The sequence below is a fragment of the Macaca nemestrina genome, chromosome 1, assembly GCF_043159975.1.
Source record: "Macaca nemestrina isolate mMacNem1 chromosome 1, mMacNem.hap1, whole genome shotgun sequence".
In the NCBI taxonomy this organism is placed as follows: Eukaryota; Metazoa; Chordata; class Mammalia; order Primates; family Cercopithecidae; genus Macaca; species Macaca nemestrina.
Window position 1 is genome coordinate 170,249,806 of NC_092125.1, and position 24,778 is coordinate 170,274,583.

A 24,778-nucleotide genomic window follows, 5' to 3' on the forward strand; every position below is an offset into this window, starting at 1 on the left:
GACTATGAAATCATTTTATGCAAAGATATAACATTTGTGTAGTTTTGTTTTGCATTCAAATGTATATTTGTATGTAAATTATAAAGTTATACGATAAACACATAATAAACACATACTTAAAACGTTTCTACTTACAATGATACCAAGAGAATGGATTTTTCATGTACTTGGAAAGAAAATAAAAAGAATGATAGTGCACAGCTAACCTTTAAGAAAAAAGGGGGGGAAATGAGATATAACAACTTGTGAAATAGCATATCAATTATGAATCTAATAAAAATCATTTCAAATGAAAGTTGAAAGTTTATTAAAGCTTCTATTTAGAAGTAAAATACAAGCAACACTAGTATGCGTATTTTAATCAAATTTAAAACTTGAAATATTTTTTTCAAAAACAATGATTATAAAGCTTTATTTAACCATCTAAGTTCATTATAACTCAGTTATTAATAAACAGAACTAGTAAATATCTCAGACACAACAATCATACATTCATCCTCCCTTGGAATCTCGAACAACTTAAATTTAAAAGCATGAAAGACAAGAAGGTCAGAATCTAAAACCAGCAAAACAAATCTATTTTGGTGTTTTAAAACATGCACTTCAATAGAATATATTAATGTTTTATAAATTAATCATGTGCTACTTGGAGTTTTAAATAAAAAATTATCTATTTTGAGAAGTTTATATGCTGCAAATTAGATACGGATAACTATCCAGTTGCTCAAGCAAAAACCTTGAATCTTATCCATGCTACACATCTATCCCATCAGCAAATGCTTTCTACAGCACCTCCTAAATACAATATCCATCCACTTCTCTCCATTCCCCTCTGCTAAGGGTGGCAGAGGAGTGGTCTAAGCCACCCTCCATCTTTGTAGTAGTGCAATAATCTCCTAACTGGTAACACTCCCGCCTCTTGATAGTTCATTCTCCAAACAGCTACCATATCAGATCATGTAATTTTCCTGTTTAAAATCCTCCAATAGCTTCCTATTATACTTAGAAAAAAAGTCCCAATGCCTACAAGATCTGGTTCCTGCCTTCCTCTTCCAACTCATCTCTTGTATCTCCCTCACTCATTTTACAGCAGCCACTTCATTCCTCTCCTTTTGCCAAATGTGTTCCTGCCTTAAGGGAGAATAAGATTCTGTGAAGTCAGGGCCCAGATCTTCTTGTGATTGGCTCCTTCTGGTTGGTCATTCACTTCTTGGCTCAAATGTCACTTCTCTAGAAAGGTTTCCTTTGCTCAATCTAAGTATCCCCTAACCCCATTCCATCAGCTCTCTTTTCACATAACACTATTTCCTTTTTTTTTTTTTTTTTTTTTTTTGAGATGGAGTTTCACTCTTGTTGCCCAGGCTGGAGTGCAGTGGCACCAATCTCACTCACCGCAACCTCCGCCTCCCACGTTCAAGCGATTCTCCTGCCTTAGCCTCCCAGTAGCTGGGATTATAGGTGTGCGCCACCATGCCTGGCTAATTTTGTATTTTTAGTAGAGACAAGGTTTCTCCATGTTGGTCAGGCTGGTCTTGAACTCCCAACCTCAGGTGATCCAAAGTGCTGGGATTACAGGTGTGAGCCACCACACCCAGCCAACACTACCTTCTTCATAGCACTCGTTACTCCCATATGCTTTCTTGTTAATGGATTTATTTTGTTTATTGTCCATCTCCTGCCACTAGCATGGAAGGCCCCAAGTAAAAGAGGAGGGATGTCATCTGTCATTTCTTTACATGCCAGTACCTAGAGGAGGACCTGACATATGAGAGGGCACTCAATACCTGAAAAATTAAATATAAATCCTTTTGCTGCTCTACATATACCAGTATTCATGCTATCAGTTACCTCAATTATAGATTTATATTGAGATATAATTCAGGCAAACATGATTGAAAGGAAAATACTTTAAAAATAATGATAATGGAAAATGTTCTTAAAACTCTCAGAAGTATACAATAAGAATTCAAGGCATGATTAACAAAAACAAAATCACAAAAATCTTACATTTAAAAAGTTTTAACACTGTGGCTTCTTTTAAAACATAGCAAACTGAAAAAAATTAGAAAATTTAAAAAAAGAAAATGTTTTTTCTGGCTTATAATCCTAAAAGTAATCATCTCTAACACTGCTAAAGTTACTCAAACTCTGAAATTCTATTCCATTATCTTTGAAATATACATTTATTTAGCATTCTATTTCCTAGAAAAACAACAATCTATCACAAGCTTGAAAGCTATTTCAGGTTAAGCCTACTGAAGACATCAGAGCATCACACCATATCTATTCTGTTCTAACTACCCAACAGAGTATTAACAACAGATGACTTGGTATGCTCAGAGTCCATTCACAGAATCAAACAACACAAATCATCCATAAAAAGATAATTAAAAAGAAAAGACGAACATAAAACTATCCTTTTTGCATTGTGGTAATGAGGTGCACTTTTGAAGTATTTCACTGTTAGGTTCTTTTCTGGCTTGTTTCTATCCAATGTACTTAAGTGGCAGTCCCAGACTTGGAACCCTAATCTCTAAATGTTGCCTCATGTAAGTCCACTAGGACTTACTGTTTTCATAAACTAAATGTTCTTGATAGTTTAAAAGGTATTTTTAAAATGTCATTTTATAGACCATAGCACACAGGAACAAAATTTTAAATGCCACAGAAACACAACCAAGAAGACTTTGTAAAGATACTCAGAAAAATCCTAAACTATAGAAAATGCACCTAGTCGGCCGGGCGCGGTGGCTCAAGCCTGTAATCCCAGCACTTTGGGAGGCCGAGACGGGCGGATCACGAGGTCAGGAGATCGAGACCATCCTGGCTAACATGGTGAAACCCCGTCTCTACTAAAAAATACAAAAAACTAGCTGGGCGAGGTGGCGGGTGCCTGTAGTCCCAGCTACTCAGGAGGCTGAGGCAGGAGAATGGCGTAAACCCGGGAGGTGGGGCTTGCGGTGAGCTGAGATCCGGCCACTGTACTCCAGCCTGGGCGACACAGCGAGACTCCGTCTCAAAAAAAAAAAAAAAGAAAAAAAAAAAAGAAAATGCACCTAGTCCATCTTCAAACTGACACAAGTCATCTTCCTAAAACAGAGATCTGCCCCCTCCCCTTCTCAAAAATATTTTTTAGTTTCTCTTGCACATAAATCAAACTCCAAACCTTTTCAACCAAGATATTCAAGGTCTTCAATAATTTGGTCAGTTTTTACCCTTATCTTTCACCTACTCTCAACACATATACATAAAACTCACACAACTTATACTGTTTAATAGCTATTCCCAGAATATCCTGTGTCCTTTCCCACCTCTAGACCTTCAACTTCTTTCTCCTGTTTTGAACTTCTCTTCTGCTATATAACCTGCTGTTGGAAGCTTGCCCCACTTTCAAATTTGGGCTCAAATCCCTCTTGCCCTAACCAGCATTCTAAAATCCGCCCCCAAGATAACATCTCCCTTTCCCACACCATCTTAGGACTTCATTTGTACCTGATAGAACTTAATACCATCTGTTTTATAGCATAACTATTTAAGCTACTTAAGTTCATTGCCACTGTTTTCTACTTTGTAGTCCCTCATTAACTAATACAAAACAAATTAAGTAGTTGAATTAACTGAAAGACTATTGATTGCTTAGCTTAGTGTCCCACACAGAAGCTAAGTATGGGAAACATCCAATAAATGTCTGCCAAATAAATGAATGTCTTGTTTACCAGCCCCATAAATCCTGTTCAGAGTAAGAAATTAATTTTTAAAAGATCAGTTGTGGCAAGAATTAAGTATCTAAAGTAATGAAAAACTTACCAGTGTCAATCTGAATCCTTTGGAAGAGGGCTGAAGTGTTAATTTTATGCATGCAGGAAGCAGGCTCAAAAATGTAAAACAAAAGCTAAAACAATTAATAAAAGTCAAGTATTTGTCTTCTTTGTAGAGGTATAAATCTAGCTTAAATAAGGAAATATTTTTTAAATATAAGGATCATATTATTTATCAACTTAAGTTGATTTCAAACTATACTTTTACTTATTAAATTTAAAGATGAAATAACATTTATATAAAATCTACACATTGATAAATATATATACTTTAAAAATAAATGATTACATAATATAGGACCAAACATGATAAACCTAAATATTGCTTCTGTTATTTTAGTATTTAATATCATGCATAGAAAATATACAAAGATACATAGTTGAAGGTCAATTATCAAACACTCAAAATAAGAAAATATAATGAAGTATAAGAGAGAATGCTATATCTGTAACACAAACATTCATAAACTTTACTCACAAAAGAGTCTCTCTAGCCATCATTTCACAAAAGTTGATTATCTGATTTTCAAGCCCATGGTAAATCATAAAGAACAAGGTGGAAAGGGAGCAGGAAGCTACTAGAGCTTCTCCTAATGATGGCTAATGGGTGGGAGGAAAAAGAACTAGAAAAAGCAGACAGACTCAACAAGCAAAGTGGCCCGGAACCATTTAGTACTATGGGAAATAGCCCCTGAAAGCCCTGAAAACAAGTATATAACCGAGTACAACAACTGATTTTCCCACTTGTAGGTTTTGACTTGTCAACTTGGCTAGGCTGTACCAATGTCGCAGAATTCCGTTCCTTTGTTAGGGTGGGCTACAAGGGAAATTCTCATAAGATTTGGAAGACAGAGAAGCCACACCCATCTCATCTCCCAGTTATTTGAACACTAATCTGCTGTGAAAGAATTTTGCAGATGTGAAACCCCTACTCAGTTGATTTTAATCAAAAGGGAGCCTGTCCTGAGGCATCTAACTTAATTAGATCAAAGCCCTTTAAAAGTCGGCTGAGGCCTTCCCTAACAGCATCCAGGTCTTAATTGCTCTTCCTTCCCCCTAGATATTCCCTCCTGACTGGCTGCCTTGTGACTAGCCCCTACTACTGTACAAGCCAATTCCTTGTCATAAATTCACACACACACACAATGCAGTGATCTCCTATTCCTACTTCTTTGACTGATCCTGACTGATATACACTGAATATCATGACTCTTAAAAATAATATTAATCATATTTAATGTACTCTCTGTTCAAGGAGAGAACAAGGTAACAATTCAGAAAAACTTGCACATAAAAATAATTCAAGTTGAAGAGTTTTATTGTACAGAGCAATAGATCTAAGTTACGTGGAAAATCCGCTAAAGAAAAACACCTCGGCTGGGCGCGGTGGCTCACGCCTGTAATCCCAGCACTTTGGGAGGCCGAGGTGGGTGGATCACTTGAGGTCAGGAGTTCAAGACCAGCCTGGCCAAAATGATGAAACCTCATCTCTACTAAAATACAAAAATTAGCTGGCCATGGTGGCCAGCGCCTGTAATCCCAGCTACTCCAGAGGCTGAGGCAGGAGAATCACTTGAACCCAGGAGGCAGAGGTTGCAGTGGGCCGAGATCAAGCCACTGCACTCTAAACTGGGTGACAGAGCCAGACTCCATCTCAAAAGAATAAAAAAAAGAGAAACACAAAAATACCTCATTCCCTAATGATGCCAAATAAATGAAATAATACCATAATGCTTTTAAAGAGTAACTTATAAAATACTACATACAAACTTTGTTTCTCTTACCTCATTATTAATTGGATGTGACGTGGCAAAATATCCCTAATCTTCAGAAAGACATTGAAACTGCACCAAATATTGGCTACTTTATCCTTAAAAGAGATGTGTTAGCTTTACATTCTGGTGTAATTGAAAGAAATATTAAAACCTATGAAGTACAGCCCATAATCTCTAATAAATTTTTTGAGACGTGAAACTTTTAGTCACAATATAATTAAATAGATTAAATCCTCCAGGAACATATACGCACACACTCTCTCAAGCATTTTTCATTTTTGTGCAGGGCAGTTGATCAAAAGCATTGGCCCACCATAATCCAGACATTCCCAAATACTTAATAGTTTTCAAAGAGCAATGCACTATCCCTGAATACTAAAGTCATTCATTTTTGGAAATTTTTCTAAGAAATGCTTTTTCTGTAATTTATAGAATACATATTACATTTGACCCATTTTTATCACACAACTGAATTTACTTAGAGTAACCTGCTAGCTACTAGCAATGACAAGAGCTAATTGCTAATAAATCAAAAAGTCTAAAGACATTAGCAGTTGTGCTAGGATCACTTTCAAAATTAAGTTTGTAACTACAGCTCTCATGCTGGTGAAATCATTCTCTACACAGCTGCTTGACTTACAGCTGTGCGGACTTAACATCAAAAAAGTAACTATCACTGACAACTATACCATCCCACTTTCCTCTGCTGGATCAAAGAAAATGCTCTTCAGATTTTGAAGGCAAGAAGTGAATGGAAGAGACTGGCAACACCATCAAACATGTCTGATACTCATTTTTATAATTATCATGATAAATGCCATTTCTGAAATGGAAGGTAAGGCAAATAATTAGGCAGCTTACATACAGGGTTAAACTTTTCCTTACGTAAGTGTTAGAGGTTATATAAAGAACAGGTTAGGAAAACAATTTTCAAAGTTCAAATCACCGTTCTGCTACATGCTAGTTACAGGAATCTTTGACCTCAGTTTTCTAATCTGTACAGTGGGGACAATAGCTACCACAAAGCTACTGTAAAGATCAAATAAAATTACATGGAAATGTCTGGCACCTGCTAAATGGTGGTTATAACAATAATGATTATTATCATCACTACCATCATCCTGTTGACATACAGTCACACATTTCTGTTCCTTCACAACACCAAACTCCCATCTTAGTCACTTTCAAAATGCTGGTTCCATCTTCCTATAAGTCCATTGAAAGATATTCTATAGAAATTTATATATTCAAAACTTATGAAGATACGCTTTCAAAATTTTTTTTAAAAGAAATGTTAGCAAATTATCTATAAATATGTTGTTTCTGTCTAACTTTATTAAAAGGCCTTTTTGTTTCAGAAAAATGGTTTGTTTAATTTAATTACCAAATCTAAATGATCAAATTATTCACATAATAAAAGTTTAACAAGAGTGATTAAACTAGCATTAAATGAAATGAAATGAAAGAGTCTCATTAAAAATTACTGTGGATGAACGTTATATATCTCATAAGAAATTATGAGATCTTCCTGAAGCAAACATGATTATTAGTTTTACAAATAATTTCCTAAGACTGAAAACAGAATATAAACCAAAAAATTACACAGCTGTTAAAATTGTAGCTGAAACTTCTCATTCTGTCTTTTATTACAAACCCTATTTCATTACAAAAAAAAAAAATTGAATTATGGATCTGATGATGGCATAAATATTACCTGTTGATGTAATGTACTAAAAAATGCCAGCTGAGCTAGGGGTAATATAAGGGATTAAATAACTGGCAAGGTGCACACACCCTGTTGTCCCAGCTACTTAGGAGGCAAAGGCAGGAGAATCACTTGAGCCCAGGAGTTCAAGCTGTAGTGCACCATGGTTGCCCCTGTGAATAGCCACTGTGCTCCAGCCTGGGCAACAGCAAGATCCTGTCTCAATCAACCAATTAATCAAGCAAGCAATAACTGGCAAGGAACGATTACAGGAGGAAAGCAGTTGAAGTTCCTGTTCCTTGTGTCTTCTACATGAAACCCCTAAAGGTCACAGGTAAGGTATAGTAACAGAAAGGAGAGGAAAGTTTTTAAACATGCCTCAAATAATCCACGATCAACCGGGAAGAGTCTTCTTAGAACCTGCAGGGTTTGTTCCCTTTCTGTAAAGAATGGCAGCCAGCAGAGAACGAAGGAAGCCACAACAGTACAAGCTAGCTTAACCAGCAACACAAACCTAAAACAAAAACAAAGGTAGGCAGTGAGATAGGGAAAGGTTAGTAATTCTGCAAAATCAACCTGAGTCTCACTGAACATAATACATGCAAACATATAGTAATGCCAAATCTATGTTACCAATATAGGCTTAAGATGGGAGTCTGCTCAAATCAGAGGTGAAAAAAAAATTCACAACAGCTAAGATGTGCACTTCAACAAAAGGACTGTTACCACCATCCTAATTAACATTTACGTTAGATATCATTTGTATAGGAATAAGGGAATGCACTCATGAAGAAAAATATCAAATGGGGATGTATTTCTAATAAGTATATAACATAGTAAGCTCTAAAGTGATAAAATCCTACAGCAAAGTTCTAACTAGCCAATACACACTACCAGTAAATATGCATGAATTGAAATATTTCTCTAGTTAGGAAAATTTAAAATAAAACACAGAACATGACTTAATCTCTCTCTTCCCACATACCCTATAGCCAAAGTATTTATAAGAAATCACCAAAAGGCAAAGTGAAAGATCACCTTACTCCAAGTAAGTATGCCAAAAACATTATCTGAAGTAAAGTTTTGGATTCTGGTGTTTAAAGGTCACTCACCCCTTTCCTTTGAGGCCTTTTTTAAAACACTTGCCAAGTAAAAAGCAAAAAAATGGCAAGGAGTGATAAAGTTCCATCTGTTTATAATTTATAGCTAAGCAAAATGCCAGTGACCCTAGCAGGTCCCAGTCACAAGATACTCCAAGAACGCCCCACAAAGCAAAGCCAAGACTCACAGAATTATATATGTTCCTGTGTCAAGGAAATTACCTTAATAATCTTTTTAAAAGATAGAGCTTTTAAAAAACAAATCACATAAGAGATATGCTCTATGAAATGCAAGCTCATAGCATATCTCTTATGTGTTTTTAAAATAACATATACAATGAAAGCTATTTCCCAATAGAAATTCAAAGTACTGAAGTGATAAACAAACATGAAATTATGTATAATAGCATCAAATACATTAAATCTACTGCTAAACAGCAACTGATTTGTTTTGGTTTAAAAGAGCTCTAAAGATTTAAAACATAGTTTTGTTTCTGTTAGATTACTCCACAATATTATTGTAACATACCAAAATCTAGAGAATAAAACAATGCTCCAACAGCAAGTTAACAAAAAACTTTACTGAGATCACTACACTTCCTCTATTATATGTATTAATAGTATAAAGTAATATATGTACTTAATTAGCAACTAACAACATTGTTAATTAAAACAATATCACAATTAGATTTTCAGTTCAAAATGGTGAGCTAGGCACTAATGTTTACCTCCTCTCCTTCCCAAGAGACTCTTAAAGTAATAAGAAAAGGAATTTAAAAGTATAAATTCGATCAGGAGCGGTGGCTCACGCCTGTAAACCCAACACTTTGGAAGGCCAAGGCAGGAAGATTGCTTGAGCCAGGAGTTTGAGACCAGCCTGAGCAACATGGCAAAACCCCATCTCTACCAAAAAAAATTTTTTAATTATCTTAGTGTGGTGGTGCAAGCCTGGAGTCCTAGTTATTCGAGAAGCTGAGGTAGAAGGATGGCTTGAGCCCAGGAAGTTGAGGCTGCAATGAGCTATGATCATGCCACTGCACTCCAGCTTGGGCAAGAGAGCAAGAAAACAAAAGCAAACAAACAAAAAGTATAAATTCACAGCCATAAAGAGAACGGGAGGATCTGTTATAATAGATAAAGATTTCAACATATTTCTGGAAGACAGAAGTGATAACAAATAAAATAGAATGAAGGAAGCCACAGCTTAGAGTATACACAGAGGAAACTCAGGGTAGCAAGAAGTCAATCCACCCTGCAAGACCCTAGAGAACTTTGGAAACACCAAGTAGGTTACAGTGTTTGAGTAGTATATGCAGAAGAAAACAAGAGATGAACTGAAAATCCCTAGAGGTAGAAGTCAAATCTTACCCCACTCCCACACAAAGATTACAGCCAAACATTTACCCCGAGGCAACAAAAGAGGGTGTATTTTTCTGAAAAAATAAACTAAACTATCCAGGGCAGCCAGTGTAGAGGTTAGCACTATAATGCAAACCCCTCCACATTCTGACATGTAAGCATCTCAGCGTGTGGTGGCCAGCTTGCCGCCCACTGATCCTATAGTGGACCAACGATACATAGAAGTCATATGCAGGTGTTCTTGCCTTATTCTTAAATAAAAATAGATACACTAGGATCAAATAAACATTTATAGAAAACCTATCACAGAAAAAGAATCGAAAGGGAAACTAAATGACCCTGAAAGAATTAAAATCACTCAGGGAACAGTAAAGAACTTTACCAAAAAAAAAAAAAAAAGTAGCAAATTCTAATTAGAAATTAAAAACACACCTAACAAAACAAATGAAATTCGATGGAAGTGTTGAGGATAAATTCAAGATAATCCAACCCATAAAACAAAAGATAAAGAGATGCAAAAGATCTAACATCTGACTAATACACTCAAGAAAGAAAAAAGTGAGAAAATCATCAAAAAAATAATGTAACAGAATTTAGCAGAACAGAAGAACATCATATACAGTTTGGATATCCAAAACAATTGTGAAAAACACCTGTGTCTAAACAAATCACTGTAAAATTTCAGAACCACACAAATAAATTATAAAAATGATAATAATAGCAACAAATGTCTATATAATGCTTAGTATCTCCCAAGAACTGTCTTAAGTGTTTTACAAATATTAATTCATTTAATTCTCAAACTAAGCTTACAAAGTTAGGGTTTCTATTATCCACATTTTGCAAATGAGAAAAGTACATAATGATTTAAAAATGTGTCCTTACAGCTGGGTGCAGTGGCTCATGCCTGTAATCCCAGCACTTTGGGAGGCCAAGGTGGATGGATCACTTGAGGTCAGGAGTTTGAGACCAGCATGGCCAACATAGTGAAACCCCATCTCTACTAAAAATACAAAAATTAACTTGGCATGGTGGCACATGCCTATAATCCCAGCTACTTGGGAGGCTGAGGCAGGAGTATCTCTTGAACCCAGGAGGCGGAGGTTGCAGTGAGCCAAAATCACGCCATTGCATTCCAGCATGGGGGACAAGAGCAAAACTCCATCTCAAAAGAAAAAAATGTATCTTTACAAGGTAACATATGCCTGAAAGCTTTCAGACTTTAATTCAAATCACAGAGGACATACTACTACAAATTTTCCAGAATGGCTAAAACAAAAACCATTGACAGTTGATCAAGACGTAGAGCATCCGGAACTCTTACACCATTGTTATGAGAGTCTTAATTGCTACACACTGCTTAAAAACAATTTGGGATTATCTAAAAATGGATATGTGCACACCTTGTAACTCAACAATTCCACTCATAAGAGGAATGTTTATATGTGTACAAGGAGATATTTATAAGATGTTCATGGCAGCATTATTCATCATAGCCCAAACCGGGAAACAACCCAAATTACTCTCTCAGTGATAGAAATCACATGTATTCCTGCAATGGAATATCATAAAGCAATCGAAGTGAATACTGAATTCACTTTCATAGATTTTTAACAAACTGCAGCTACACACGACTACGTGAATGCATCTCATAAACAAAATGTTTAGCCCAAAACATCAAACACAAAACAATACTTACTGTGTTGTCTCTTTTATATAAAATTCAAAAAAGGGGAAAACTATAGTGTTAGTAGTTAGTTCAGGGGTACTATTTGGAAAGGAGGAGGGAGAAGGATGGGGAGGTGGACAAGGGTAGTTTTTGGATACTAGTAATGTTCTATTTCTTGACATGAGTGGTAGTTTACCAACTCACTGAGCTGCACATTTATATTTTGCATAGTTTTCTGTATGAGTGTCATAGTTCAAAGTAAATATAGTTTTAAAACTCTGGTAAATCACTTTTTTTCCTTTTCTATCACTGTTCTTGATATTATCAGAGTATATGACAGCCATGATCCCGTAAGCAATGCCAAAATTTTTAAAAAACTAAATTAGTCAAGTGGACAGAATATAAAATATATGATAAAAACAACTACAGACTTGAATATCTTTTATTTGTAAGTCCTTTGACAGATATACCTATTAGTTTTATTATAACTAAAACAAGACTGGCATCAAAAGGAAAAGCTATTAATTAAATAATCATGTTGCTGTGTAATGTCGTCTTTTTTTTCCTTTAAGAGAGATAGAGACAGGTAATAATATTCGATACCTTATAAGACAAATTGGATAGATATATACAGATTTTTATCAATTTATTCTCTAATCTAAGCTTTGTTTGTTTGAATGTTCCTTACTTTAGTCATCAAAAAATACACATAAAAAGCCATATTTTGATTATTCAGTTTTAGTTTCCTGAAGCTTCTGGCTACTACTATCTGATAGAAAAAAATATTTTAAAACTCATAAAACTGTGAGATCATTCTCCTTTTTTCATGTCAGACAGCATTTGCAAAGGATAGAAGACATGTTACACTTTAGAATTACAAGAGTATAACCATACTTGGCACTCTTTTGCCACCTCCCCAGAAAGAGCTAATCATTTACCAACATTCTGTTCCCAAGCGAAACAATATGAAAAAGCAATTCTACTTTTAATAAATCCGTACTTTACTCTTCAAATAAAAGCTTAGTGAAGAGATTCTTTTATATTATTGTGAAATAGTTCATATAAGCACGCTATCAAATAAGACATTACTAGATGACAGCATTGCACACATTGAGTCTAGAGTTCATAATATGCAACTGACTTCATTTCTACATTAGTAAAGGATACTGAAAATGTCCATAGTCTATAAGAATAAGGCCTGGATACAGCAAGATGCATAACGCATTAGCAATCTGTAAAGAAAAATATTGTGAGATAAGAAAGTAATCTGTTACACATTCAAGCAGAGTAAAAGCGTGGTTTTTATCTAACACATTAGCAAATGTTCCCCTTTTCCAGAGGTGTTATACTTTCTTTTTATAAAATATTCAATTTTTATAAAACAACTCTTTAGACAATGAAGTTTTCATGGAGGTGACATGGGACACTTCCATAAAAAGGAAAAAAAAAAATCACTAAAAGGTTTTGTCAGAGGAAGTACTTCCAGATATACAAGTTGGAGAAGTCAATCTAACGTTAACCTATCTAAAATGACCAAAAATAATATTTGATAACTATGAATTGAGAATATACAACAACTTTTCAAAATGCCTTTCAGTTTGGTCAATCTCACAAGCCAGCTCAAAATTCAGCTTTACCAGTTAAGTAACAAATTCGGCATGGCATGCAGTCCAGTACTATGTAACTTCTAAAATTCAGTATATCTTAGTAGTACACTAAAATAATTACTGTAAGATAAGTTGATGTTTTTGAAGTGAAAATTGATAGAAGATACAATATTCCTAATTACTCTCTTTCCGAAAGCATGGCTTCCCTAAGGTCTATACTTAATAGTTAGACTAATAAAGGATACATTTCAGAGATGAACTGTCAGGCTGCTTTAAAACCTACCTTTTTCTTAGTTGAGATGTCTTTTAAACAACAACAGTACAAAACCACTGCAGGTATGTAAATCAGCAGATCAGCAATTAAAACTGAAAACACAAGGAAATAACTTTAAACATGAGTCCATCAGGATTTACAGCTACCCATTAACTGCCTCCCTTCCTCCAATGTTGATTGAGAATTCATTAACACAAGGTTCTTGCCCCACTATGGACAAGTCCTTTACACAGTCAGCCCTTTTCAGTTCTTTCACCTGTGAATAATTTCAACCGCTGTATTGCCAAGGAGTCTCTTAATTTTCTCTAACAAATTCACGTATTTAATCAATCAGATGTATCCAACATTCTCTCTTTGTTCTGACTTGGACTTAAAAATAAAAAATATTCAAAGCAAGGAAATATTTTTTTCGTCTATATACTCTAAATTTTCTAGCATAAAGAATAACTGAAATGTAGTGATGTGTAAGAAAATCTTTTTAAAATGTTAGTCTTTATTGAAAAAATATAAACTTTTGCTAATTAATGCATATAAAGAGCTTGAGAAACCCAGGTGAGGAGAAAACTGAAAAAAATACTAAAAAAAAAGAAAAGCAAGTCATAATTTTCAACATGCAGTCCTTTAAAACAAAGAAAAATGCATACATAAATACTTCAGATGTATAACATAGCTGTCTAAAGAGCTTATTTTTTTCTTTTTTTTTTTTTTTTTTTTTTTTTTTTTGAGACGGAGTCTCGCTGTGTCGCCCAGGCTGGAGTGCAGTGGCCGGATCTCAGCTCACTGCAAGCTCTGCCTCCCGGGTTTTTACGCCATTCTCCTGCCTCAGCCTCCCGAGCAGCCGGGACTACAGGCGCCCGCCACCTCGCCCGGCTAGTTTTTTGTATTTTTTAGTAGAGACGGGGTTTCACCGTGTTAGCCAGGATGGTCTCGAACTCCTGACCTCGTGATCCGCCCGTCTCGGCCTCCCAAAGTGCTGGGATTACAGGCTTGAGCCACCGCGCCCGGCCTATTTTTTTCTTATACCTCACTAAGTATAGTGTTGAGAAAAAGGTAAGTGACAGTAAACTGTCTGCAATCTATCAATATGTTCAGCTCCAAATGCCACATTAAAGACGACACTGACAAACTGGAACATACCCAAAGGACTGGTCAGACAGAGACCTCAAAACCATAATCACATTCAACAAACTGCTCATCTAAGGAATAGCTGAAGTATATAGGAATCTTTAACTTAGGGAAGAGGTGACTCCAAATTCCTGTAGGATGTTAGGGATATAAGGGATTAGACTTGTTCTCTGTAACCCTGGAAAACAGAATCTGTAATGACTGGTGCAAGTTCAATTTAGGAAGGTCATTTTTAATGATTGGAGCTCTATGAAAACAGAATAGACTGTCTGTAAAGGTTGTGAGTTCCCTGAAAGCACAGATGTTGGTTCAGAAGCCAAATTATCACATGGTGAATATGTGGTTCAGAAAGGATTAAAGCATTGGAGGGGGAAGGGCAGTGGTGTGGGAGAGGGAAAGAGGCAAAACAGGTTATCTCTTGGGCCTAACATTCCAAGACTGGATGAACTGTAAGGAGAACAAACTCTGACTACATTTACACTAATTAAGGAAAAGGACTGAGATAGCACTAAAGCATAAGTCATGTAAAGCTTTTAAAGAAATCTAAGCTTATTACTTTCAAACTCCTGCAACAGCACACACAGATGCTCAATAAACATTTGTTGAGTGGATTATTGAATTTAGAAACTGCACAACTACGCAGATAACAACTGCAAGGTTTGCTTTAAGAAAAAATGAAAGAGATTTAGAATTATGATATTAAAGCATACCCTAAAAAACTAAAGATTCAATTTATAGCTATCTGACCTCAAGTAAAGCTATTTGCTTCACTTAACTGTGCCTCCCTCAGTTTCCTCAGCTTAAAATAAGAATAATAGTATTGATCTCACTTGGGTGTTCAAAGAATTAAGTCAGATAAAAAATGTAAAGCACCCTCCTTTCTACTCTTTCATGTTTTAACTTACATATACATTTGGTCTTGGATCATGTATACAAATATATGTGTATGTGTAATTGCACAATTTTAAAGTCAGTAAGAACAATAATAGTACCTTTACTAGTTTGTCCAAAAATTTTAAAAAATCAAATTTTACATCCAATACCTATTGCACTTTTACCTGTTGTACGCATGAAGAGCTTATGTGCCTGACTCTCATATCCACGTGATGTATGGAGAGCAATCCAGTCTGGATTTATAAACTTTGCCCTGCAAATCAAAGCATATATACAGATACTTCATTCCTCATAACATTTAGCAATAAGGATATTTAAAGATGTATGAATTTATTAATATTTTGAGAATTGGCCATTTCTGAGTCGATGCTTAAGTATTACTCTATTTAATCATGTGAAACTGACTTAAGCTACAAAAAAAGCATCTGCATTGCTTATCTTCCAACAAAACTATATAAGGTGTAACTATAAGCCCTATCTTCACAATTCTTCCAGTGTAAAAACAATCTCGCAGGTCACATTTCATGTACTAAACACATACTTTGTAAAAAGCAATATGCTAGTGTTTATCAGAGGATCACGTTTATAATATTTTAGTTATAACAATTGGCTACAATAAACAGTTATAATAATCATAAATCATTACATAAAACTAAACGCAATTCTTAAAGATAAATGTAATTTTAAACCATATCACAATTACCCTGAATACTGTAATGATGTTTGAGAGTTTATTTTCAATCCATGAAGCTTATTTTTGCAAATATGAAATACACTCATAACGACACTGCATAATGACATTTCAATCAACAATGGACCATATGTAGGACAATGATCCCATAAGATTATATTACCATTTTTTACTCTAGCTATGTGTTGATATGTTTAAATATACAAATACCATTGTGTTACAACTGCCTACAGTATTCAGTACAGTGACATGCTATACAGGTTTGTAGCCTAGGAACAACAGGCTATGCTATAGAGCCTAGATATAGTAGGCGATACCATTTTGCCTCCTAAAGTACCCTCTATGATGTTTGCACAATGATGAAATCACCTAACCATACATTTCTCAGAATGTATTCCCATCGTGAAGTGACACACAGCTGTAAAGTTGAAATTAAACAAGGAAGATGAGTTCATGAGATATTTGAAGAGGTTCCTCAAATTTTTGCTGACACACTTCAAATCTAAGACGGAATACCACTACAGAGTAGAACTGGGTCTCTACAAAAACAGAAGTTCTTTATCTTTTATAACTATTTAATTTCTTTAAAAGGACACGGAATTCCCATTTTGATCTTAAATCACAAATGAAACACTACAGTTATTCTAGTTTCTAACTTGACAGATTAGTCAGTAACCATTTGGATCTATATTTTTCATTTACTTTGAGCTGTTCCAGAAAAAAAAAAGTTCTTATACACAACTAACACATATTAGATACATTTCTCAGTAGTTCACACATACGGATAACATCTCTACTTCAAAACTAGTTCTGCATTTCTTGCAAGACGTCCTCCAAAAAAATTATAGAAATGTTCAAACTTTGATAGTTCTTTTTTTTTTTTTTTTTTTGAGATGGAGTCTCACTCTGCTGCCCAGGCTGGAGTGCAGTGGCGTGATCTCAGCTCACTGCAACCTCTGCCTCCCAGGTTCAAGTGATTGTCCTGCCTCAGCCTCCCGAGTAGCTGGGTCTACAGGCATGTGCTACCATGTCTGACTAATTTTTGTATTTTCAGTAGAGACGGGATTTCACCACGTTAGCCAGGATGGTCTAAATCTCCTGACCTCGTGATCCACCCACCTCGGCCTCCCACAGTGCTGGGATTACAGGCGTAAGCCACCATTCCCGGCTGACAGTTATATCTTAAAACCCATTTGTAATATACAATAGCAGCGGCTGGGTGCGGTGGCTCATGCCTGTAATCCCAGCACTCTGGGAGGCCGAGGTGGGCATATCACTTAAGGTCAGGAGTTTGAGACCAGACTGGCCAACATGGTGAAACCCCGTCTCTACTAAAAATACAAAAATTAGCCGGGCGTGGTTGCGGGTGCCTGTAGTCCCAGCTACTCAGGAGGCGAGGCAGGAGAACTGTTTGAGCCTGGGAGGTGGAGGTTTCAGTAAGCCAAGATTGCACCACTGTACTCCAGTCTGGGCTATGGAGCGAGACTCCGTCCCAAAAAAAATTTAAAAATAAAAAAAAATACAATAGCAGCTACAAGCAATCTCTCCTCTAGTCAAGAAAGCCCCATCACACTGCTTCTTACTAAATCTGCCAAGGGCATAAAAATTTAGAGTTACATTAAGAAAGAAAAACTTACACATATGCACATAGGAGACTATGATAAGCTGTAAGAGGTGGGTAATCCAATCCCCAGTACTGTAAATTGTTATCACTGCTGTTAAAATACCTGAAAAAAAAAGAAGAAAGCACCATTCCGTTAATCAATATTCAAGAAGTAGACTTATAATTTAACATCATTTATTTAAACTTAATAATGTAATTTACTAATTATTAAGCTATTAATAATTCAGCCATGTCAATAGACACAAACCAGGACTCTCCTAGGCAAACTGGGATTTACTGTCATCCTATTATTAGTAGACTTCATCAATGACTAACACTTATACAACAAAAAATATGCAACAACTAAAAGAATAGGACTGTTTGCAACCAATTCAACCAACATGTAACGAGAGCCTCGTTACATGCAAGGTTCTCTGAATTTTAGGAAGACAACTAGGTCTAACGTCCACAAATTGATAGGCTTCTCTGGTTGGCCAGAATGTGAAGGAACTATGCACAATTATGACTCGAGGAATAAAAATTGAGTTAACATAATTTCTTAATCATGTCCTTTATAACTAGGCAGCTTCTTCTTCAATTTATTTTCTCAATCATAAGAATACTTTACAACAGTGGAAGCCAAACTATATAACTTACAAATAACCATTGTTCATAAGCTTATTTCTTTTTGAGACGGAGTCTTGCTCTGTCACCCAGGCTGGAGTGCAGTGGTGCGATCTCCGCTCACTGCAACTTCCACCTCCTGGGTTTTTTTTTTTTTTAAGCGATTCTTCTGCCTCAGCCTCCCAAGTAGCTTTGATTACAGGCACCTGCCACCAGGCCCGGCTAATTTTTGTATTTTTAGTATAGACGGGGTTTCACCATGGTGGCCAGGCTGGTCTTGAACTCCTGACCTCAAGTGATCCACCCACCTCGGCCTCCCAAAGTGCTGGGATTGCAGGTGTGAGCCACCATGCCTGGCCTAACTTATTTCAAATGGGTCACAATTCCTCACTGTCACAATCTCCTACTTTTTGAATTAAAAATATTTCTTTAAATTAGCATTCAACATGATCCCATCAAATAACCTATTAATCATCTTCGGAAGGTCTACTCTTCTTAGTGTTGGCTACATAAAACATAGGTTTGTATGGAAGAGATGGGGATTAAAATTATCAAGGCATGCTAGACAGCCAAGACATCTGGGCATAGAGTACTACAGTATGGTACCAGCTGGTGGCCATTGTCCCTCCAGAAACATCCATGTGAACAATCTTGGGTTCCACGTCTGGCTGGGACTTGAAGCCAAGAAGCAGCAAGTCTAAGAATCTCTGGGTTAGTTGGAGCCCCTTTTGGCAGCTTGAATCTGGGAAACTGGGCCAGGCAAATAATGGAGACCAAAGCACCCACTTGTCTAGACAGAGATACCTGAAGACAGGCACCAATTGTGCCATTTCCAAATTCATGTTACTACATAGCATAAAGTTTTATTGTATCAGCCTCAGAGCTGTTGAAGCATTGAGTTAAGTAAAGCTGTAAGGTCAGTGACTGCCACAAAGTGCTCAATAGCAGTTCCAATTGGCTGCTAGCCACAAAACAACTAAGATGGATACAGCAATGGGAAACCATCAAGTAATTCAAGAATCACATTTTGTCCAATACAACTTGATTTGGTTTTCAGCTTCTGAAAATAGACAAAACCTATTTTTTCATTTAGTTTAACCTTGAGATCCACTGGAGATGAGTAGAAGAGGCACTGACAGTAAGCTGTAAGCATGCAACAATACTAAAATAAAGTGATTGGTTGGATTAGGAGGAAAAAAATCCAGGGTTTGTAACAGTGCTCCCCTTTCTTATGGAAATTCATAAAGTAGAAGAAAGAGGCATAAAAGAAGATAGCTTAAAAGTGTTTCATGTAAAGCATCAAAATACGTCAGTAGGAACAAAGCAATTAATTGATACTCCTGCTTTATATACTATTATATATATAATTTTTTTTTTTTTTGAGACAGAGTTTCACTCTTGTTGCCCAGGCTGGAGTGCAATGGTACAATCTCGGCTCACTGCAATCTCCGCCTCCTGGGTTCAAGTAATTCTCCTGCCTCAGCCTCCTGAGTAGCTGGGATTACAGGCATGTGCCACCATGCCCGGCTAATTTTGTATTTTTAGTAGAGATGGGGTTTCTCCATGTTGGTCAGGCTGGTCTCGAACTCCTGACCTCATGATCTGCCCGCCTTGGTCTCCCAAAGTGCTGGGATTATAGGCGTGAGCTACTGCGCCTGGCCTTACTTTAGACATATTAATACCTGAAAAGTTGTCTAAATACGATTTCTACATTGAAATGCATTTTCCCACTGAACATCTCAGTATATATTTAGTAAGTAAAAAAGAAAAACTGGCTGCCACACAAATTATAAAATTACATTCAGGAGTGTTACCATTAACTTTAAGATGTAGTTTTCTCTAACAACCCACAGAGTCATAATTGGTATTTTTATTTAAAGAAAAAAAATTTTAACTTGAAACAGTTTCAAAGTTACAGAAAAGTTGCAAGAAAAGTTCAGAGAACTTACATATATCAAAATGTATAAAGTTTTATAAGACAACAGACACCATTTAAAGAACAAGACAAACAGAAAAAAGACTTTTTATACACTCATACACACACACGACGAAAATGATTAAAGTGTACAATACTGTTGTAGAGAGACTTTAATGTCACCACGGAGAACACCATCTCCTGGTGTTCAGACCCCTGCATGCGTACAATCCCCTCCCCTTGAGTGTAGGCAAGACCTGTGACTTGCATCTAACTAATACAATATGGTAAATGTGACAGGACATCACTCTTGTGCTTCTGTTTCACATATATGTAAGATTCTGTCTTGCTAGCAGATATACTAGACAGAATGCCTCTCACTGACTTTAAAGAAGCAAGCTGGCATGTTTTAGTGCATGGCCATGTTGGAGAAGCCACATAGCAACAAATGGCATGTGAGCTATAGGAGGCAAGAGTGGCTCCCAACAAGAAACTGAAGCCCTCACTCTTGCAAATGCAAGGAAACTAATTCTGCAGAGGTTGAGGAAACTTGGACCATGGATCCTTCTCCAGTTGAGCCTCTGATAAGTCTGCAGCCCAGCTGACACCTGGATGATAGCCTTCTGAGACTCTGAGCAGAATACCTAGCTAAGCTGTGCCCAAACTCCTGATCTAAAGCAACTGCAATAATAAATCTGTGTTTAAGCAATTAGCATTTGGGGGTCATTCATTACACAGCATAGAAAATTAGTAGAACTATTTAAAAATCATACAAATCATTACAAAAATGATCATCCATTACAAACGCAGGGGAAAGAAATGAACAAGAAATTTTGAAAAGAAATGTAATTATCAATAAATATGTTAAAAGATGCTCAGGTCACAGTTACTCAAGGAAATGCCAATTTTAAAAGTCTGGTATTGTTAAATGTTGGTCAGGGTATGTAGAAAGAGATATTCTGGTGTTACTTTAGAGCTTCCACTTCTAGGAATCTGCCTAGAAAAAATGTGCACATAAGAAAGAGATTTTATTTAATCATTCCCCTACTAAGAGACATTTAAAGTGTTTCGCGTTCCTTTTCCATTGAAACACTCCAAACCCTGACTAGGGAATGGGGCAACCTATCAATAGAAAACTCAATATTAAGTTCTTGCATAAAACTCTCTGATAAAGGGCCTATATAAAAGCAGTAGCCAAAGCAGTCAACAATATAATATGAACAGTTTATATAGCCAGTCTCTAAGAGAATAACCTACCAGCCATCTAGTAAGTCAATAAGTAATGTCATCACTGTTATCAGCATATGTTCAATAAAAATGACACAGGCATGAATTTCTGATGCTATAACCACAGCTAACATTTATTGAGAGTTCATTACATGCTAGGGACTGTCCTAAGTGCTTTACATGTATCATTTTATTCAGTCCTCACAATAACCCAGTGAAACATGTAGTCTATTATTTTCATTCTACAAGTGATAAAACGGTGGTTGAGAAAGTTAAATAATTTGCCAAAGGTCACACAGCTAATAAATAGCAGAGCTGGGATCTGAACTCAGACAGTCTGACTCTAGCACCTACACTCTTTACCACTAAGCTACTGTTATTTTATACTTCAGGTAGACTTGTATATAAAATTAAGGTTAATCACCACTGCTCAATTATGATAGAGAGCAATAGTAATTAACAAAAATTTCTATAAAGTTCTCTGAGTTCTGAGAAACAGAAGGTTTGCTATATACTGTATCATAAAACCAATGAAGGGTAGAGCTGACCTCCTCCTTCATAATACAAAGAGAAAGCTACGGAAATGAGACCATATGAAAACAAATGCCTAGGTCGCACATGGTGGCTCACGCCTGTAATCTCAACACTTTGGGAGGCCAAGGTGGGTGGATCACGAGGTTAGGAGTTCAAAACCAGCCTTGCCAAGGTGGTGAAACCCCGTCTCTACTAAAAACTACAAAAATTAGCCAGGCGTGGTGGCAGGTGCCTGTAATTCCAGCTACTTGGGAGGCTGAGGCAGGAGAATCGCTTGAACCTGGGCGGCAGAGGTTGCAGTAAGCTGAGATCGCACCACTGCACTCCAGCCTGGGCAACAGAGTGACACTCCATCTCAAAAAAAAAAAAAAAAAAAAAGAAAATGAACACCTAAATACTCATTCCTTCCACAAATTTTTATTGAGGGTCTACAATGTGCCATGCCCTATACTACAGGGTATTCAAAGGCGAACCAAAAGGACATATGTGAAATTTTCAGAGTTGAAAACAAGTCCTACTATTGTAGGCTTCTCCCTTTGGTCCCCTTTTCAGCTCTGCAAATTCAGCCATCAGCTACGGCCAAAGCTCTCTTCTATTTTTATCTATAGTTACAATCATAGTGATCTTTTGCGAGAGAAACAGTGGATGAGGGAACAGGGAAGAAATGTTTTTAGCCTATGATGGTGCTTTCATAGTTTATGTCCAGAGGACATACAGACATTCAGAGTTTTATCATCAACGTTCTAGTTCAGTATCATAGCCCACCTAACTAAGTATACGAATTAACTTTCAGGACTATCAAATTTCAAGACAGGCCTACAAAATGCAAGGCAATACATATGTGGCACCAGTATGCAAGAGATGAGGATGTTCAAGATGAAGAAAATAGCGTGTTGTCCTTTTAAATATTTTCAAACAATCCATATTAACCATGATAAACAAGAAAACCAAGTTAAAATTATCATACCACTGTTTGACTGGTAAATTAAAAGTAATTTCTTGCCAGTGTCTCTGGGCTTCATAATCACCGAACATAGGCGGTTTTCCAGCACCTAAGATCAAAGGTAAAAAGAGCAAAACAACAATGTACTTTAGCATATCAGTGATTTTTATTTCCTTATGAAAATTGTCTAAAGTAGAGAGGCAGTGTAGGTTACAGAAAGAATACAGGAGTTACCGAAAAAGTCAGAGAGGTAAAGTCTGAATCCTAGCACTGCTGGCACACTCCTGGAGTGACACTGGGCAAATTACTTAATCTCCCTAAACTTCAGCACATTAAAAACAGGATCAATACAACTTCCCTACTGAGGACTACTGGAATAAATAAGATAATGGATATAAAATACCTAGCATAGTGCCTGGCACACAGAAAACATTCAATAAATAGAAGCTATTGTTAACATTACAATCATCCCTCAGTATCTGTGGGGGATTCATTCCAGGACCCCCCACTACCACAGATACCAAACTTCATGGATGCTCATCCCTTATATAATATGCCATAGTATTTGCATGTAACCTCTGCTCATTCTCTTGTATACTTTAAATCATCTTTACATTACTTATAATATCTAACAATGTAAAATGCTACATAAATAGTTGTTATACTGTATTGTTTAGGAGATAATGACAAGGGGAAAAAATCTACATGTTCAGTACAGGCAAAATCATCCTTTTTTATTTCCTGAATATTTTCAATCTATGGTTGGCTGAATCCACAGATACAGAACCCATGGATACAAAGGGCTGACTGTACTTAATAATAATTATATCAAAGTTTATTTTTACTTCATAAGGCTGTCAATTATACTGCCCAATATGTACCATAAAATAGTAACATGAGTATCTGCATTTTACAAAGGACTTTTTTTTTTTTGACCCAGGCTGGAGTGCGGTGGCACAATCTCGGCTCACTGCAACCTCCACCTCTGGGGTTCAAGCGGTTCTCATGATTCAGCCTCCCAAGTAGCTGATTACAGGCGTGTGCCACCACAACTGCCTAATTTTTGTATTTTTAGTAGAGACTGGTTTCACCATATTGGCCAGGCTGGTCTCAAACTCCTGGCATCAAGTGATCTGCCTGCCTCGACCTCCCAAAGTGCTGGGATTACTGGTGTGAGCCACCATGCCCATCCATTACAAAGGACTTTTACAATCTATAAATAAGGTCAAGCATAAGGTCAAAAACACTATATGTTACAAAGACATTAATTAGATCAGGCTTTGCTGTCAAGTTGTATAAAAACTGTTGCGTTGTGGTTTGACTATTTTAATTTCAGAATTGCAAATAAGGGATAATGGATTTGTAATAACTAACACTTGATAGTGCTTACTATATGCCAAATACAACAAACCTATGAAATAGGTATTACCTGGCCAGGTGCGGTGGCTCACACCTGTAATCCCAGCACTTTGGGAGGCCGAGGTGGGCGGATCACGAGGTCAGGAGCTCAAGACCAGCCTGACCAAAATGGTGAAACCCTGTCTCTACTAAAAATACAAAAATTAGCGGGGCGTGATGGCGCGCTCCTGTAATCCCAGCTACTCAGGAGGCTGAGGCAGGAGAATCGCTTGAACCCAGGAGGCAGAGGTTGCAGCGAGCCGAGATCACACCACTGTACTCCAGCCTGGGCAACAGAGCGACATGCCGTCTCAAAAGAAAAGAAAGAAAGAAAAAAAAAGATATAAAGGTATCTCAATTTAGTAAAGAGTAAACACCCACTCACTATTTAACTAACAGTTGACTACAAAATTGTGAGAAGGCCCAAAGAGATACAGTATACTCACAGCTTTTTTAACTGGCATGTAAGGTAAAAATCACATAGAGTCAGATGTACTAATTAACCCATTAGGAAGGT

General features: G+C 36.6%; 1 protein-coding gene across 1 annotated transcript in view; it reads right to left on the bottom strand.

Moving 5' to 3' along the window:
* Window positions 1-24,778, bottom strand: part of LOC105495186 (ALG6 alpha-1,3-glucosyltransferase) — a 66,152-nt gene that overhangs the window by 17,216 nt on the left and 24,158 nt on the right. The window contains exons 3-12 of the mRNA XM_011764468.3: window positions 22,888-22,972; window positions 17,655-17,744; window positions 15,491-15,579; window positions 13,317-13,399; window positions 12,594-12,658; window positions 8,411-8,596; window positions 7,677-7,812; window positions 5,603-5,688; window positions 3,808-3,892; window positions 136-206 (exon numbers count right to left, since the gene is read on the bottom strand). Of these exons, the coding sequence (XP_011762770.1) occupies window positions 136-206; window positions 3,808-3,892; window positions 5,603-5,688; window positions 7,677-7,812; window positions 8,411-8,596; window positions 12,594-12,658; window positions 13,317-13,399; window positions 15,491-15,579; window positions 17,655-17,744; window positions 22,888-22,972 (976 nt within the window). The remainder of the gene's footprint in view (window positions 1-135; window positions 207-3,807; window positions 3,893-5,602; window positions 5,689-7,676; window positions 7,813-8,410; window positions 8,597-12,593; window positions 12,659-13,316; window positions 13,400-15,490; window positions 15,580-17,654; window positions 17,745-22,887; window positions 22,973-24,778) is intronic.